Raw genomic sequence first — 18,173 nt, forward strand, 5'->3', positions numbered from 1 at the left:
TAAGAGAAAAATAGAGAATAATAAGGTCATTACTACAGCTTTTCTTAAGAGAAAAATAGAGAATAATAAGGTCAGTACTACATTTTTCTTTAGAGAAAAATAGAATAATAATGTCATTACTACAGCTCTTCTTAAGAGAAAAATAGAGAATAATAAGGTCATTACTACAGCTTTTCTTAAGAGAAAAATAGAGAATAACAAGGCCATTACTACAGCTTTTCTTAAGAGAAAAATAGAGAATAATAAGGTCATTACTACAGCTTTTCTTAAGAGAAAAATAGAGAATAACAAGGCCATTACTACAGCTTTTCTTAAGAGAAAAATAGAATAATAAGGTCATTACTACAGCTCTTCTTAAGAGAAAAATAGAGAATAATAAGGTCATTACTACAGCTTTTCTTAAGAGAGAAATAGAGAATAAGGCCATTACTACAGCTTTTCTTTAGAGAAAAATAGAATAATAATGTCATTACTACAGCTCTTCTTAAGAGAAAAATAGAGAATAAGGTCATTACTGTGCATTTGAAAACAATTTATACCATTTACAAAAAAGCATTTTTACCAAGCTTATAAACTTTAGCATTCATGATAAAAAATGAACCTGTTAAACTTTAGTGGCAATGTTTGCTAGTTAGGTCCATTTGAACCTATTGACAATTAAATCCAGATACTACACTCTAAAATAACTAAATGTTATTGCATTGTTACACCCAGTAAAAGTCAACTATTGTATTAAAAAAAAATTTACATATTACTTTATCGTGTGCTATATTTTCAGAAATATGTTGATGGTAATTGTATGTACTATAGAGAATCAAGTTAAATGAATTATAAAAGGATTAACAACATACTAAGTGTGCATTGTTAAGCTTATAAACATTGGTTTTAGGACACTTCCATTCACTCACTTAAGAGAAAAATATTTTATACATTTCAAAAAGTATATTCAAATCTTATTTTTCCACTAAAGTTCTCTTTAGCTAAATAATACTTACGAAAGAGAATGTATCAAAATACAGTCTGGCATTTCCTGCAGCAAGAAAGAACCATTTGAAAATCCAGTTACCAGAATACGAGACTTTCTGTGGTAAGCTGCAGATGTCAGCATAACTGAACTTTCAGCTTTCAGAGAATCCTTCAAGTACACTCTGTACAAAATCAAAATACATAAATATAACATTCGGGTTAGAGAAAAAAATAATAGGTTGTTAAATGATTTAATAAACTTAATATAAAAAGTAACTAGTGTTTAACAAGCAGTTCAACTGATTCCTCTCATTCAAGTTGAGAAAAAGGATTTTGTTCTCTGCAATAAACCGCAGTGTTTGATCAGGAAAATTAATTATGTAAAAACAACATAAAGGAGAAAGTTTCCATACAATAACAACTATGTTTTTATTAGTCTAGTAATTTATTAATTACATACCCTCAAGTTTCATTTAAAGTCTTTGGAAAGAATAGAGCAGATGAAACATCCACACAGAAGAAAAATACTTACTGATAATTTCCTATTTGGCACAGTAAACAAAACAAACCAAGTTGTATCACCCATACAGGCACAAAACAATCAGCCTAAACACATGGTCATTAGTCAAGAAAGAAAAACTAGTTAGTACTTATACCAATAAAAGGTATTTCTCAGTAACTGGTGAAATAAAAATTAAACTACCATTTTATTTATCATATGATACAAGCCTTGTTTTATTCATTAAAGTTGTTCACAAAACTGGTAAAAAATAATTAAAAACCATACTTGGCTCGACGTTTGTAGTAAACTTTATTGGTTTTGTCATCTGTTTCATCTTTTTCTTCGTCTGAAACGAGAAACAAGAATCAGTAAAACATGTAAAAAAAAACCAACAAAAAATGATACCCAGTGTTAAATTCAATTAACATTTAATTTTAAAATGATGCAACTTTTTTAAAAATGTACCAAAGCAAGGAACATAAACATCTAATAATAAGAAATAGTAAAAACGTACTTTCCAGTAAACTTATATCAAAATGAACACAAAGAAAACTGGAATACCAAGTTTTCTTTTCTTTGCTTCAGACATACTGTCTTCATCATCAGAGTCTTTTTGTTGTTGCTCTGTTTGTTCTGTTGGAAGTGTTAATGCATCAAGATCAACACTACATTCCACACACACAGCTGTCCATTTCTGCTTACTGTGCACAGCTGATCGTTTGGTAAAGGACCATGTTAACTCTGGACAATAGTATATGATACCTAGATAGTGATATACCATTCAAACCTTCAATTAACACTTGATGGTTTGGTTAATGACCATTTTAACTCTGAACAATTGTGTGTGATACCTAGATACTGATATACTATTCAAACCTTCAGTTAACACTTTATGGTTTGTAAAGGACCATGCTAACTCTGGACAATAGTGTGAGATAACTAGATACTGATGTACTATTCAAACCTTCAGTTAACACTTGATGGTTTGTAAAGGACCATGCTAACTCTGGACAATAGTGTGAGATAACTAGATACTGATGTACTATTCAAACCTTCAGTTAACACTTGATGGTTTGTAAAGGACCATGCTAACTCTGGACAATAGTATGAGATAACTAGATACTGATGTACTATTCAAACCTTCAGTTAACACTTGATGATTTGTAAAGGACCATGCTAACTATGGACAATAGTGTGCGATACCTAGATACTGATGTACTACTCAAACCTTCAATTAACACTTGATGGTTTGTAAAGGACCATGCTAACTCTGGACAATAGTGTATGATAACTAGATACTGATATACCATTCAAACCTTCAGTTAACACTTGGTGGTTTGTAAAGGACCATTTTAAGTCTGGACAATTGTGTGTGATACCTAGATACTGATATACCATTCAAACCTTCAGTTAACACTTGATGGTTTGTAAAGGACCATGCTAACTCTGGACAATAGTGTGAGAACTAGAAACTGATATACTATTCAAACCTTCAATTAACACTTGATGGTTTGTAAGGACCATGCTAACTCTGGACAATAGTATGAGATAACTAGATACTGATGTACTATTCAAACCTTCAGTTAACACTTGATGGTTTGTAAAGGACCATGCTAACTCTGGACAATAGTGTGAGATAACTAGATACTGATGTACTATTCAAACCTTCAGTTAACACTTGATGGTTTGTAAAGGACCATGCTAACTATGGACAATAGTGTGAGATAACTAGATACTGATGTACTATTCAAACCTTCAGTTAACACTTGATGGTTTGTAAAGGACCATGCTAACTCTGGACAATAGTGTGAGATAACTAGATACTGATGTACTATTCAAACCTTCAGTTAACACTTGATGGTTTGTAAAGGACCATGCTAACTCTGGACAACAGTGTGTGATACCTAGATACTGATGTACTATTCAAACCTTCAGTTAACACTTGATGGTTTGTAAAGGACCATGCTAACTCTGGACAATAGTGTGAGATAACTAGATACTGATGTACTATTCAAACCTTCAGTTAACACTTGATGGTTTGTAAAGGACCATGCTAACTCTGGACAATAGTGTGTGATAACTAGATACTGATGTACTATTCAAACCTTCAGTTAACACTTGATGGTTTGTAAAGGACCATGCTAACTCTGGACAACAGTGTGAGATAACTAGATACTGATGTACTATTCAAACCTTCAGTTAACACTTGATGGTTTGTAAAGGACCATGCTAACTCTGGACAATAGTGTGAGAACTAGAAACTGATATACTATTCAAACCTTCAATTAACACTTGATGGTTTGTAAAGGACCATGCTAACTCTGGACAATAGTATGAGATAACTAGATACTGATGTACTATTCAAACCTTCAGTTAACACTTGATGGTTTGTAAAGGACCATGCTAACTATGGACAATAGTGTGTGATACCTAGATACTGATGTACCACTCAAACCTTCAATTAACACTTGATGGTTTGTAAAGGACCATGCTAACTCTGGACAATAGTGTGATACCTAGATACTGATGTACCACTCAAACCTTCAATTAACACTTGATGGTTTGTAAAGGACCATGCTAACTCTGGACAATAGTGTGAGAACTAGAAACTGATATACTATTCAAACCTTCAGTTAACACTTGATGGTTTGTAAAGGACCATGCTAACTCTGGACAATAGTGTGAGATAACTAGATACTGATGTACTATTCAAACCTTCAGTTAACACTTGATGGTTTGTAAAGGACCATGCTAACTCTGGACAATAGTATGAGATAACTAGATACTGATGTACTATTCAAACCTTCAGTTAACACTTGATGGTTTGTAAAGGACCATGCTAACTCTGGACAATAGTGTGAGATAACTAGATACTGATGTACTATTCAAACCTTCAGTTAACACTTGATGGTTTGTAAAGGACCATGCTAACTCTGGACAACAGTGTGAGATAACTAGATACTGATGTACTATTCAAACCTTCAGTTAACACTTGATGGTTTGTAAAGGACCATGCTAACTCTGGACAATAGTGTGAGAACTAGAAACTGATATACTATTCAAACCTTCAATTAACACTTGATGGTTTGTAAAGGACCATGCTAACTCTGGACAATAGTATGAGATAACTAGATACTGATGTACTATTCAAACCTTTAGTTAACACTTGATGGTTTGTAAAGGACCATGCTAACTATGGACAATAGTGTGTGATACCTAGATACTGATGTACCACTCAAACCTTCAATTAACACTTGATGGTTTGTAAAGGACCATGCTAACTCTGGACAATAGTGTGAGAACTAGAAACTGATATACTATTCAAACCTTCAGTTAACACTTGATGGTTTGTAAGAGACCATGCTAACTCTGGACAATAGTGTGAGATAACTAGATACTGATGTACTATTCAAACCTTCAGTTAACACTTGATGATTTGTAAAGGACCATGCTAACTCTGGACAATAGCGTGAGATAACTAGAAACTGATACACTATTCAAACCTTCAGTTAACACTTGATGGTTTGTAAGGACCATGCTAACTCTGGACAATAGTGTGTGATACCTAGATACTGATGTACCACTCAAACCTTCAATTAACACTTGATGGTTTGTAAAGGACCATGCTAACTCTGAACAATAGTGTGAGATAACTAGATACTAATACACTACTCAAAGATACTGATACACTACTCAAACCTTAATCTAACAACAAGTGAACAAAACAAAATGTTTGGAAACTTTGTTTGCCAATTGCTCCTGGAGACAAGTGTACAGAAGAACCTTCCACTTTCTGTACTGTAAGCTTCCAAATTACAAAATATTTTATTAACAATCAGTAATTGATCCTTATTATCTATTCAGTACAATAAAAACTAAAAGTAAAAAAACACTGAGTTATTTAAACTATTCACAAAATTAACATACATACACTCAACAACAACAATAAATCAACTGGTTCAGAGGTGATGGCAAAATATACTGTTTCTAGATTCAAACAAGATGTATTACTGGATGTCCACGACATATAACACAAGATGTATTACTGGATGTCCACGACATATAACACAAGATGTATTACTGGATGTCCACGACATATAACACAAGATGTATTACTGGATGTCCACGACATATAATACAAGATGTATTACTGGATGTCCACTACATATAACACAAGATGTATTACTGGATGTCCACGACATATAACACAAGATGTATTACTGGATGTCCACGACATATAACACAAGATGTATTACTGGATGTCCACGACATATAACACAAGATGTATTACTGGATGTCCACGACATATAACACAAGATGTATTACTGGATGTCCACGACATATACATAAGATGTATTACTGGATGTCCACGACATATACATAAGATGTATTACTGGATGTCCACGACATATACATAAGATGTATTACTAGGTGTCCACGACATATAATAAGATGTATTACTAGGTGCCCACAACATATAATAAGATGTATTACTAGGTGCCCACAACATATAACACAAGATGTATTACTGGATGTCCACGACATATACATAAGATGTATTACTAGGTGTCCACGACATATAATAAGATGTATTACTAGGTGCCCACAACATATAACACAAGATGTATTACTGGATGTCCACAACATATACATAAGATGTATTACTAGGTGTCCATGACATATACATAAGATGTATTACTGGATGTCCATGACATATATTTCACAGAAGACTACTCTATGTTATAAAATAAACATCTGACCTTCAGTAATGATCATGAAAATCAGGATAACACAAATGTCTATATACAAAAACAATGAAACAGTTATCAAATTTATTTGATGTCTTTGATGAAACTAAGCAAAAACTGAAAGGATACATCAAGTGAATTTTCATCAAAGAAACAGCCCACAATGCTGCCAGTGTGACTTCCAAGGGTGTATATAGACAGGTTGGAGAATCTTTCCAAAGCACAGATTTTTGTGCTCATATCCTTGCTTCCAACAGCCATAACCCTATACATGAAAATATGAAACACATTGGTATTTTATTTTTAAACACAGTTAGAAACAAATACTGGTTTTTGTGAAGGTCTATGGTATTTTTTCTTCAGTCAGCTTTCATGGTTAATCCAGGTAAAATACAATTCTTTAACCAGTTTTTGGGGCTCACCAAGATGGCATGCACCAACCCTTCAAACAGTTTGTATTGTTAATCTAGGTAAAACATTTCTACTCTTCAACTAGTTTAAATAACTGGCCCTCTAGCCAACTTATACCACTAACCTAGGTGAAATACAACAATATGACAGCCCCTTTATACCACTAACCTAGGTGAAATAAAACAAAATGACAGCCCGTTTATACCACTAACCTAGGTGAAATACAACAATATGACAGCCCCTTTATACCACTAACCTAGGTGAAATACAACAATATGACAGCCCATTTATACCACTAACCTAGGTGAAATACAACAATATGACAGCCCCTTTATACCACTAACCTAGGTGAAATACAACAATATGACAGCCCCTTTATACCACTAACCTAGGTGAAATACAACAATATGACAGCCCATTTATACCACTAACCTAGGTGAAATACAACAATATGACAGCCCATTTATACCACTAACCTAGGTGAAATACAACAATATGACAGCCCCTTTATACCACTAACCTAGGTGAAATACAACAATATGACAGCCCCTTTATACCACTAACCTAGGTGAAATACAACAATATGACAGCCCCTTTATACCACTAACCTAGGTGAAATACAATAATATGACAGCCCCTTTATACCACTAACCTAGGTGAAATACAACAATATGACAGCCCATTTATACCACTAACCTAGGTGAAATACAACAATATGACAGCCCATTTATACCACTAACCTAGGTGAAATACAACAATATGACAGCCCCTTTATACCACTAACCTAGGTGAAATACAACAATATGACAGCCCCTTTATACCACTAACCTAGGTGAAATACAACAATATGACAGCCCCTTTATACCACTAACCTAGGTGAAATACAACAATATGACAGCCCATTTATACCACTAACCTAGGTGAAATACAACAATATGACAGCCCCTTTATACCACTAACCTAGGTGAAATACAACAATATGACAGCCCCTTTATACCACTAACCTAGGTGAAATACAACAATATGACAGCCCTTTATACCACTAACCTAGGTGAAATACAACAATATGACAGCCCCTTTATACCACTAACCTAGGTGAAATACAACAATATGACAGCCCATTTATACCACTAACCTAGGTGAAATACAACAATATGACAGCCCCTTTATACCACTAACCTAGGTGAAATACAACAATATGACAGCCCGTTTATACCACTAACCTAGGTGAAATACAACAATATGACAGCCCCTTTATACCACTAACCTAGGTGAAATACAACAATATGACAGCCCGTTTATACCACTAACCTGAGGTGGTGAAATACAACAATGACAGCCCCTTTATACCACTAACCTAGGTGAAATACAACAATATGACAGCCCATTTATACCACTAACCTAGGTGAAATACAACAATATGACAGCCCGTTTATACCACTAACCTAGGTGAAATACAACAATATGACAGCCCCTTTATACCACTAACCTAGGTGAAATACAACAATATGACAGCCCATTTATACCACTAACCTAGGTGAAATACAACAATATGACAGCCCCTTTATACCACTAACCTAGGTGAAATACAACAATATGACAGCCCGTTTATACCACTAACCTAGGTGAAATACAACAATATGACAGCCCGTTTATACAGCTCATTTAATTACATCAAAGTACAGCTGGCTTGTTTAGCTAAGTTAGAATTACTATTATATTTACTAAGAGGTTTGTATTCACTAGTAACATATATCTTTCAGAAAAATAAAAAAAGAACATTAAAAAAATAATGACCTGAGACCATAAGAGGAATAAAACATTCTCTGCAAAGAACATCAAGCACTTAATCTGAATTAGTTAATAAAAACTATGACACCTTGAATCTGAAGTCCAGTCTATACAAGTAGTCTCAGAATAGGCTGCATGAAAGACCCGTTCAAGAGCAAATGGGTTGTATACTCTTCTGTGGGAACATGGGGCTTGGTACACCAAAACATTGTTCTCTTTGGCTACTGCAAAAAACCTAAAAATGTTGATTGTATATAAGAATTATTTATTTGGAAAAACATTCAAGAACAAATATTTCATAAAATAAACAGAGCTGTGAAACTGATCTTAAATTAAAAAATGAACTAATGTCACTATAGCAAAGACAAGTAAATTGAATGAAACACAAACGAAATGATAAATCATATACACTTTAGAAACGTCACAACACATAAACTTTTCTCAAGTTTTTATTTATTACCCTAATATACACATAATGGTAAATCTGATGTTCTCTGTAAACCTAAATTCAGCTCACAGAATGCATTTATAACATGTATAAGATAATAATAATCCTATAACCCGAGCACTCCAGTTTTGTGTTCTTGTCATTTTATATTAAGACTTTTTACAACTACATGGCTTTTTAAGTGTTGTTGTTCGTTAAACACAGTATGACAATACATTCATAAGTGCAGGAGAACATTCAATTTTGGTGAGAAAAACGTAATAAACAAACTTTTTAGTCAGTAATACAAAGGGAGTAATCATTTCTATATATACAATACAGATAACCTGTTCCATGTTTATAATACTTGTTTGAAATTGTCATCAAGGCAAAGCAACATTTATTTAATACTAAAATAAATATCAGTTTCAGATGAGTGACATTTTCTTGCATGATGTCCCATAATGCTTGAGATAAAATACAATGATACCGAATTTATTTGTACATTTATTTTATAAAAGTGATTTTATTTTTCAGAATGATGAAATGATTAATCAGTTAATGAGTGACGTGGTTCTGAACAAATTTCATTGAAAACATACATTTTCAAATGATTACAATACTAAAACAAGTAAATACAACAGAGTGACAAAAATAAAAAAAAAATTTGTGAATCAGGAACTTTTGAACTAGTTATGTTTAATGCTGTCTCTACTCAATAGTGTCAGTAAACCAACAGTATCTCAATGTTATTGTAAAATATAAAACACCTTACTGTTGTTACTATTATTGAATTACTGTGAAATGAACTTTCTGAAGTTACCTTTCATGTCACATTTTTAAGTGAAGCAAGTAGAAGACAAACATTTAAATGTAAAGAAGGTTTATCCGAGTGTGTCAATCAGACACAGTTACTAGAAACAATTTTGACAACATACTTATTTCAACAACAAACTCACCTTCCATTGGGACTAAACTGAATGTCTTTGATAGGCCTTCTGAAGTTATGCTGGTGAAGAACAGTTTTACTGATCAAACTACACAGTGAGGCCTCACCAGCTAAAACAAAAACATTCATAAAAGAAATACTTTATTGTGAAAAGTATGTTATTTTCATAATATAAAATTTGTTTGAAAAGTGGCATTGTGCCACAAAATACTGTAAACAGTTCTGTTGTTGTAGCTTTTATATTAAAGACTTACTATCTGTTAGAAATTGCTTGAAGTATACAATTCTACAGTTTTTATAGTTCACTTTAACAGCTAACTAATGCAATAGTTTCTTTAGTTACTTGGATTATAATAATAAAATCCTGCAACAGGTTTTATAGTTTCAACAATTTTAACAATAAATTAATGTAATTACGATAATATAACACAGCTAGAGTTTGGGTACCTTCATTCACAGCAATAAGAATACAGCCATTTGGTGCCAAAGCGATGGATGTAAAGTTGTATCTGCTTTCAATCGGCAAAGTTTCAGACTTGTTGCTATAAAATTAACAACCATTATGAAGAAACATAGCAGTTTACATTAATGCAGTTTATGAAAGACCAAACAGAACCTAATAGTTTCCCTTTTTATGTCAATATGAACTCACAAGTATAAACATTAGACTTAATTGTGAAGTGAGGTTTTATAAGTGAAATCTCCATGCCATCCAGAATGTGAAAAAAAAAGACAAATATTAAATGCATTTCCTTTTTGTGATTTCTCTATTCCCATCATAAAATGTTCAAAGATTAATTAGTGCTCTCTTGTTTGCTGAACATAAAATGTGTAATGAGTTTCTGATTTTTGATTTGAGAACAAACTTAGTTGATTTAAGATCCAAAATTATGTCAGAAACTAAGAAATGGAATTTTAAAAACTGAAAGAAAATTTAAAGCTTTACACAGTTCCTTCCACTCTTAGTGTTGTGATGCATTCAGAAACAAATATTCACTTCATAAAATCCAATATTTCATTGTTATATTGGAAGTCCAATTATTACAATTAAAATAAACACAAAAAACACTATAATCTTGCTTGTACTTCTACTTTTATTGCAGAATGATAAGATGACATTAATGACTGGTCCAGCACATAAAGAATTTCTAAATTAGTTTTTGAGAAAACTGTCTTGAAAAACTTTGGAACTTCATAGAGGATGAAATTCCCGAGACTGATTAGATTAACAATCAGTGGAAAGTTTGTGTGTGCTCTAACAAATATCTTTGCAAAATTACAAGAAAAACAGTGCTTGAAAAAAAAGAAATAGTAAGGAGAGATCTGAACAACTATAGACTATTTTCATATAGAACAACTATAGACTATTTTCATATAGAACAACTATAGACTATTTTCAAAATCCCCCACTTTTTTAATGAGGCCAATGTGGTTCACATCTTTGGCTTCAGATGGTTTCACACAAACACTTGTTTATAAAGATTTTTATACTACAAATGACACTTTGTTATATAAATCAGATGGTTGTGATAAGTGGACATTTTCCTAAACTGAAAATGTATTTCCAATAATATTTATCTCTGTTGCTATTTCTCAAACTCCAGAGTTTCTACTCTTTGCCCATCTAAGCATTGAGAATGCTTGCTTCAGTCTTTTTTACCCCACTCAAATTCAAATTTCTCCACCAACTTCTACGCACCCTCTATCTAAGTACGGTAATATAAGCACCTTGTCCCAACAATGTAATCACTTTATCAAGATATAAACCAGCTTTTAGTGGGGAGATACAGTGAAACAGTGTCAACAGAGGTAAGTATTACTTTCAAAGCTATGCAACAGGTGAACCAAGTTCCCTACCACTTTAAAAATCAAGCAATTCCAATTTATTCAACTAGAGACTGGCAAGGATGGGCAGGATTCCCTTTAGCTATACTCACGATTATTCATGAGAGGTAGTTTATAATAAGCTAACATCACCTCTTAGGTGCCTAGATGGTTTTATGGCATACCTCATTTTGAAAAAGACTGCTGCAACCAGTATTAATTACAGTAAAAGTGGTTACTACTGTAAAATTGAGAAGAAAAAGCATAACTATCTGAGTAGTAGATACCATATAGTGGGATTCAGTGAAAAATAGAGAGACCCTGAAAGTAAAAGTGTACATGACTGACGAAAACACTCATCTGTGGTTAAAGTCAAACAGATGTGGTCCAAATAGCTACAAGGGGTAGTCAAAAATCTTCACAAGAGGAAAGTTTCAGATCATGTAAGTATTAGAAGTAGTCCACATATCAGCCTACACAATGTCTTTCAGAGGGTAGTTCATCTGGGCAGCTAACGATATGGAGATATGGCAAGATGCAATTCCTAAAGATTCCTCTTCTGTAATGATAATCCATTATAGGCCTTGTGATTCAATTTACAAAGCCACCTTGTAAAAATAATGGGAAATAAGTCACAGGAAATAGAAGGATCCCAATGAAATAACAATTGGTTCCTAGAACCTCAAAATGAGTTAGTATGAGCCCCATAACACCTCAGAGCCTTGACAGGGCATAACAAACAATCAGGATTGGAGTGGCTCATAAAGGTGAGAAATGGCTAGCAAATGGATTGTTGACAAGGATCTCTCCTCTTCCTGACTGCCAGAGTCTTGGAAAGAAAAGACTTATCAGGGTCAACAGGAAATATATGGAATGATAAAGAGCCCAACATACATGGATTGCAAACAACTCCAACTGACGATGTCCACAAACCAACAACAACAAAAATTGCAATGTAACTGAAAGGTGAATTACAGGAAACAAAGCAGAGGGTTCAAAAAATAAAAAATGAAGATGATCAAATGTACATAAAACATTAAATAAAAAGATCATTTGAGTTGAATAATATGAAAGGATTTCAGTAGACCTGACAGAGCTGAGGATTCAAAAACCTTTCCAAATACCCAAGGTAGAAAACAGAATATGAAAGATAGATCTGGATGAAGAGAATTTAAATTCTTTTTAATACACCACTAATGATAAATTATCCATTTCCTTTGATAAGTGATTGTGGTTGGTTTACAGAGAGATTTTGTTAAATACACAAAAACCTCAGTAGTTAAATCCTTATGTCAAGTAAAGGGCTACATAACTTCCAAGCATGAAGATTGATTTCCCAAACATCTGGATGGAGAATGTCTGATTGAGATTGTTTCATTAGAGACTTTCAATGTAGAAGAGGTAGAGGTGGACATTCTTGATGATACTGAAGAAGCAGGAACCACACTTGGCCAATAAGATATAACCAAGAGATTTTCATAGGGAATATAATGAACCATAGTCAGAACCCAGGGTAATAACCTAATTAGGGGAAAGGCACATAAATGTGAATCTGTCCAATCCTGACTGAGTGCATCTACTGCCAATGCTTGAGGATGACATACTGGAGACCAAAATAGCTGCAGTTAAAAATTCCAATGATTTGCAAAGGCATCTGTTGCTGGAAACCCAAACTGAGAGCAAATCTATTGAGAAATCTCATGATGTAGAATCAGTTCTGTTGGAAGAATGTGATTGGATTAAAATAAGTGATCTGTAATTAAATTCATCACTTCTAGAACATGATGTGCTAAAAGACTGATATTATGGCAATAAGCCCAGTAGAAAAGATCCATGGTATGGAAACAGAGGTCTTGAAAATGTGTGCCTCGTTGACGAGAAATCTGAGACACAACCATGAAGTTGTCAGAATGTATCAGGACAATTTTTTCCCTTCAAAAGAGACAGACCTTGAACCATTACCTGATGTACCGTAAGAAGTTTGAAAACACTGATATGAGAAGACTTGTATTCTGTCCAAGTACCCTGGAACTCCTGACCTCAACAATAAGCTCCCCATCCCTGAAGAGATCCATCTATGAACAGTTAAATCTTGGAATGAGATGATGGAATAGGTACCTCAAGAGTAGTGTTCCTCTGATCCAACCACCATTTACAATCAATAATATTGCTTCTGAGTAAGGAGACAGGATGTTCCAAAGAATTGGATGCAGGATCCACTGGTCATGCAGTAACCACTGAAGGGACCTCATACGTGCTCTTCCAAAGGAAAGACAGGTTAGAGGGATGTACACATCCACAAGAGAGAGAGAATCGTCCCTGCAGTAGGAGGAGGAGACAGGAGTAAAAGCCTGATGGCATTTTCTATGGTCTGAAGCCTGAGAGTGTTGAAAACCATGACTAAATGAAAGAGATATTGCATTGGTGACAAAAAAAGCTTTCTCCAATTTCATAGGGAAGCCCACTTTTGTGGCTCTAGAACGAAAATCAGCAAAATCCCCAACTCATCTTCAAGATAAATACCCCAGGACAGTCATCAGACAAATATGAGGAAACTGATCTGTTTAACATCATCACAAGTTCAAATCTAGACACCCACAGGTCCAAAAGGGGGTCTGCCTGTTGAGAATCTAAATGAGTACTCTTAGCAGTGATAAGTCAAAGTATGCTGATCCAATAAAAATGGAGTGCAAGGCATAGGTATGGAACTGAGCAGAAACATTTCCCAGCTTGAACAGCAATATCAGGAAAAGTAGGCTTGCTGTCCTTTCTGCCAACAAAGGAGTAGAGTCAAATACAATAGGAGAGAAACCCCAAACCTCACAAACTCTCTAGTAACCAACTAAAGAAAAGAGGCTGGATGTAGCTGCTCAAAATGATTTTCTTTTAAGGCCAAGATAGCGAAAGAAGAAACAAGAAAATGCGAGGTGGTAGGAAAGATGTCTGCTCTGTAGAAAAACATTAAATTGGAAACTCATACACATCGGTAATGTTTTGTTGTTGTTAAATAATGTATAATTATAAAATAAAACTGACGAAATGAACGAAAATATAAAATAATCACAGGATGTCTATTGGTAGAAACCTGTGCCGAATGCCTCACTGAGAAAATGTTATTACATTATTGGGAAGAGGTGCTTATATACAGTACCTAGACAGAGGGTGCACTGAAGATCGGAATGAGGTGCTTATATACAGTACCTAGACAGAGGGTGCACTGAAGATCGGAATGAGGTGCTTATATACAGTACCTAGACAGAGGGTGCACTGAAGATCGGGACGAGGTGCTTATATACAGTACCTAGACAGAGGGTGCACTGAAGATTGGGACGAGGTGCTTATATACAGTACCTAGACAGAGGGTGCACTGAAGATCGGGACGAGGTGCTTATATACAGTACCTAGACAGAGGGTGCACTGAAGATCGGGACGAGGTGCTTATATACAGTACCTAGACAGAGGGTGCACTGAAGATCGGGAGGAGGTGCTTATATACAGTACCTAGACAGAGGGTGCACTGAAGTTGGTAACAAATTTATAAATTAGAATTTGACTGAAACATTTCAGTAGAAACTCTGGAGTTTGAGAAATAGCTGCAGTGTCAGCAGCTGGTAAATACGTTTCAAAAGGTTTCTATCAGAAGTGATTTTTGAACCTTTGTTGCTGATTCTATCATAAATAAACAGAATACTTACTTATACAGTAAGGTATTTGAATTTTTTGTTAAAATTAAAAGTTTGATAAGAACTGATACCACTGATATAAATCAGGCATGCCAATGACATTTATGAAAAAAAGAGGAAAAGGTATATAGCTTGGCACCAGAGGCGGCACAGTGCGGCGCAGTGGTGCCTGACTAGGGGTGTCCGGGGGCATAACTTTCATTTACAGTTTTTAGCAGATTGATTTATTCTTTTAATTTGCATTCATTTTTTAGAAGATATATCAAAATATCTAAAATTAACAAATAAAATAAAAAGTAAATAAATGAAATTTAAGATTGTTTATTTGCTATTTATTCAGTTTAATGTTTTTCTAAATCAAAATATATTAGTAATATGAGTTAATGAAGCCAAAATAACTCAGTAAATATTTCAAATACAAATCATTTCATTATTATCCTTTTTGTCATCAATAACATCATCATCATCAACTACTGGTATGCTGCCAATTAAATGTTTTACAGTCATTGCCAATAACTACTTCTCTGCTGCATATATTCCATACAATTTTCAAATCACATAAAATTACTCTTTTGAATAATCATGACTACCTACAGTTCAAATTGTTCATCTATGCAATCTTGTCATTATACTACTGGTACCTTAATGTCAGTGAATTTTCCATTCTTTCACAAATTGACAATACAAACTAAAACAGCATATCAAGGAAAACTATGACATTGCTTAAAAATTCAACTACTGATATGGTTCAATATTAAACTACTGATATCAGTGATATGCCTCAGAAATGAAATTTTGTACAGTCACTGACATCAACAACTACTGCTCTGCTGCATGTATTCCATTAAAATTTCAAATTACTTAAAATTACTCTACATGACTACCAACAGTAAAACTTGTTCATCTATACAATCTTGTCAGTAAATTACTGGTACCTCAATATCAGTATATATTTCATTCTTTCACAATACAAACTGAAACAGTAAATCAAGGAAAGCTTTGACATTGCTTCAAAATAAAATTAATGATATGCTTCAAAATAAACCACTGGCACTGTATGCTGCAGATAATAATAAAATGTTTTTCAGTCACTGATATCAACTTCTGCTCTGCTGCATAAATTACAGTCAAATTTCAAATCACTTAATTTCCTTTAATTAATCTTGGCTACTTTCCTCTTTTTTGAAACAAGGGTTTCCAGTGCTCACTTCTGAGCTTTTTTTCTCTCCTTCTCTGAATGGGCAGCTCTGTGTGCCTCTGCGGCTTTCTGGACTTTTTCTTTAGCCAAGGTGGCTGGGCCAGATTTCACAGAACCATAGGCCTCAAGCCTTTCTGTCCTTTTCTTCTGATTCTCCCTCAGCTTTGAGGTATACTTTGAAGCTGCTGATCTAATGTCCTTACACATTCTCTTGTCTACAGGATCAAAATGAACATCTTTCCTTTTAAACATTTCAATTGCTGTTGTTTCTTTGGAGCGTAGAGAATATTTTATCGTCTGGTATGCACACGATACCGGACCACGAGACCTGCAACGAGATGAAACGAGACTGCCTCCAAGATGGCGGTCAGAGTTTTTTTTTTTCTGCAATAAACATTGAAAAAATACGATTTCTCCTCAAAAACCACCTACCCGGCCCCCAAATCGCTCATATTTTCTCCTCAAATTTACACAAATCTCGTGGGTGATCGTTGGCTGTTTGAAAACTGCGGAAATCCTCGTGTCAGCGGAAAAATGGCACGCATGATAAATGTTCTGGAATTCTAAAATGTATGAAAAGTTGAAGGAAGTGGACTTTTAGCCAGGTAAATATGTTTCACTACATAAAGAGATGTACATACTCACATACTTAGAATATGAAAAAACAAAACAAAACACGGGTCTTGTATTTTGTTGTTCACTTGTGATTTGTTCTCAGAGAAACATTAAACTACTACAGACGATCACAACTGAATACCTAATATTAATAAGTCTACCTTTGGTTAGTTTGTCTGAACTGTTGGAGGAGAAGTCAGAAAAATAAACTTTAATATTACATTTTGAAGGATCAAATTTTGCCCTAATTAGAGGTAGAAACTTACAAAATGGTTTGTTTGATGATATATATATATATAGTTATAATTTCAAATTTTTCTGATTAGAAAATACATCAAATATCTTTTAATAAATATCTTTTAATGAAGATTTGTAACAGTGAATTGCAAAATTCTTTAAAAGCATCTAACCTATAGCATAGTTATGATATCATTAGTGTGTCAAAATTATCAGCTGCCTGTTTCTCATAAGCCATTTTGAACTTTCTAATTTATTTTTAAACCAAATCTCTATCCTACATTTCAATTTAAACATCTTAACCTTAGGGCATTTATCCCTAACTACCTCCACCAAAAGAGGTGGATGAAGGTTATGTTCTCACCCCATTGGGTGTTTTTGTCAGTAAGATTTCTCAAAATCAGCTAAATGGATTTGGATGAAAGGTAGTTTACAATTGGACTATGACAAAATTTATAAGTTATTAGTTTATGGAGTATCAAGGTCACAGCAATTATATAAAAATCCCTATCTGGTAACATGGAACCAAATTTTCACTTAATGGATCTACAAAGAATGCTATTCCTCATTACTTTGCCAAAAACAGTCTGTGTCCATTGATAGTGACAAACATACAAATACATTTCCATATCTTTATGAGAGAAAAATATAATCAAAGCTGCGTGGCAGAGGTATGCACTCAGTGGAGCTCATACCTCTAGCTTCTTCTGTTATGTCTCCAAAGACAAGTAAGCCAGTTAAGTTTGATCTTCTTTGTTATCCCTTTGGTGTTTTAGGAGTATATGTATCTTTAATTAGAGATAACTTTATATTTAAAATTTT

The 18,173-nt window shown here is 34.0% G+C and overlaps 1 protein-coding gene across 1 annotated transcript in view; it reads right to left on the reverse strand.

The window, feature by feature from the left end:
* Positions 1-1,008: 1,008 nt before the first annotated feature.
* LOC143230207 (periodic tryptophan protein 2 homolog) overlaps positions 1,009-18,173 on the reverse strand; it is a 32,079-nt gene continuing 14,914 nt past the window's right edge. Inside the window, exons 3-9 of the mRNA XM_076463341.1 lie at positions 10,242-10,336; positions 9,805-9,904; positions 8,507-8,653; positions 6,346-6,481; positions 2,030-2,179; positions 1,754-1,814; positions 1,009-1,148 (exon numbers count right to left, since the gene is read on the reverse strand). Coding sequence (XP_076319456.1) covers positions 2,114-2,179; positions 6,346-6,481; positions 8,507-8,653; positions 9,805-9,904; positions 10,242-10,336 — 544 coding nt within the window. The 3' untranslated portion in view covers positions 1,009-1,148; positions 1,754-1,814; positions 2,030-2,113. The remainder of the gene's footprint in view (positions 1,149-1,753; positions 1,815-2,029; positions 2,180-6,345; positions 6,482-8,506; positions 8,654-9,804; positions 9,905-10,241; positions 10,337-18,173) is intronic.

This window comes from Tachypleus tridentatus, chromosome 10 (genome assembly GCF_004210375.1).
Source record: "Tachypleus tridentatus isolate NWPU-2018 chromosome 10, ASM421037v1, whole genome shotgun sequence".
Lineage (NCBI taxonomy): Eukaryota > Metazoa > Arthropoda > Merostomata > Xiphosura > Limulidae > Tachypleus > Tachypleus tridentatus.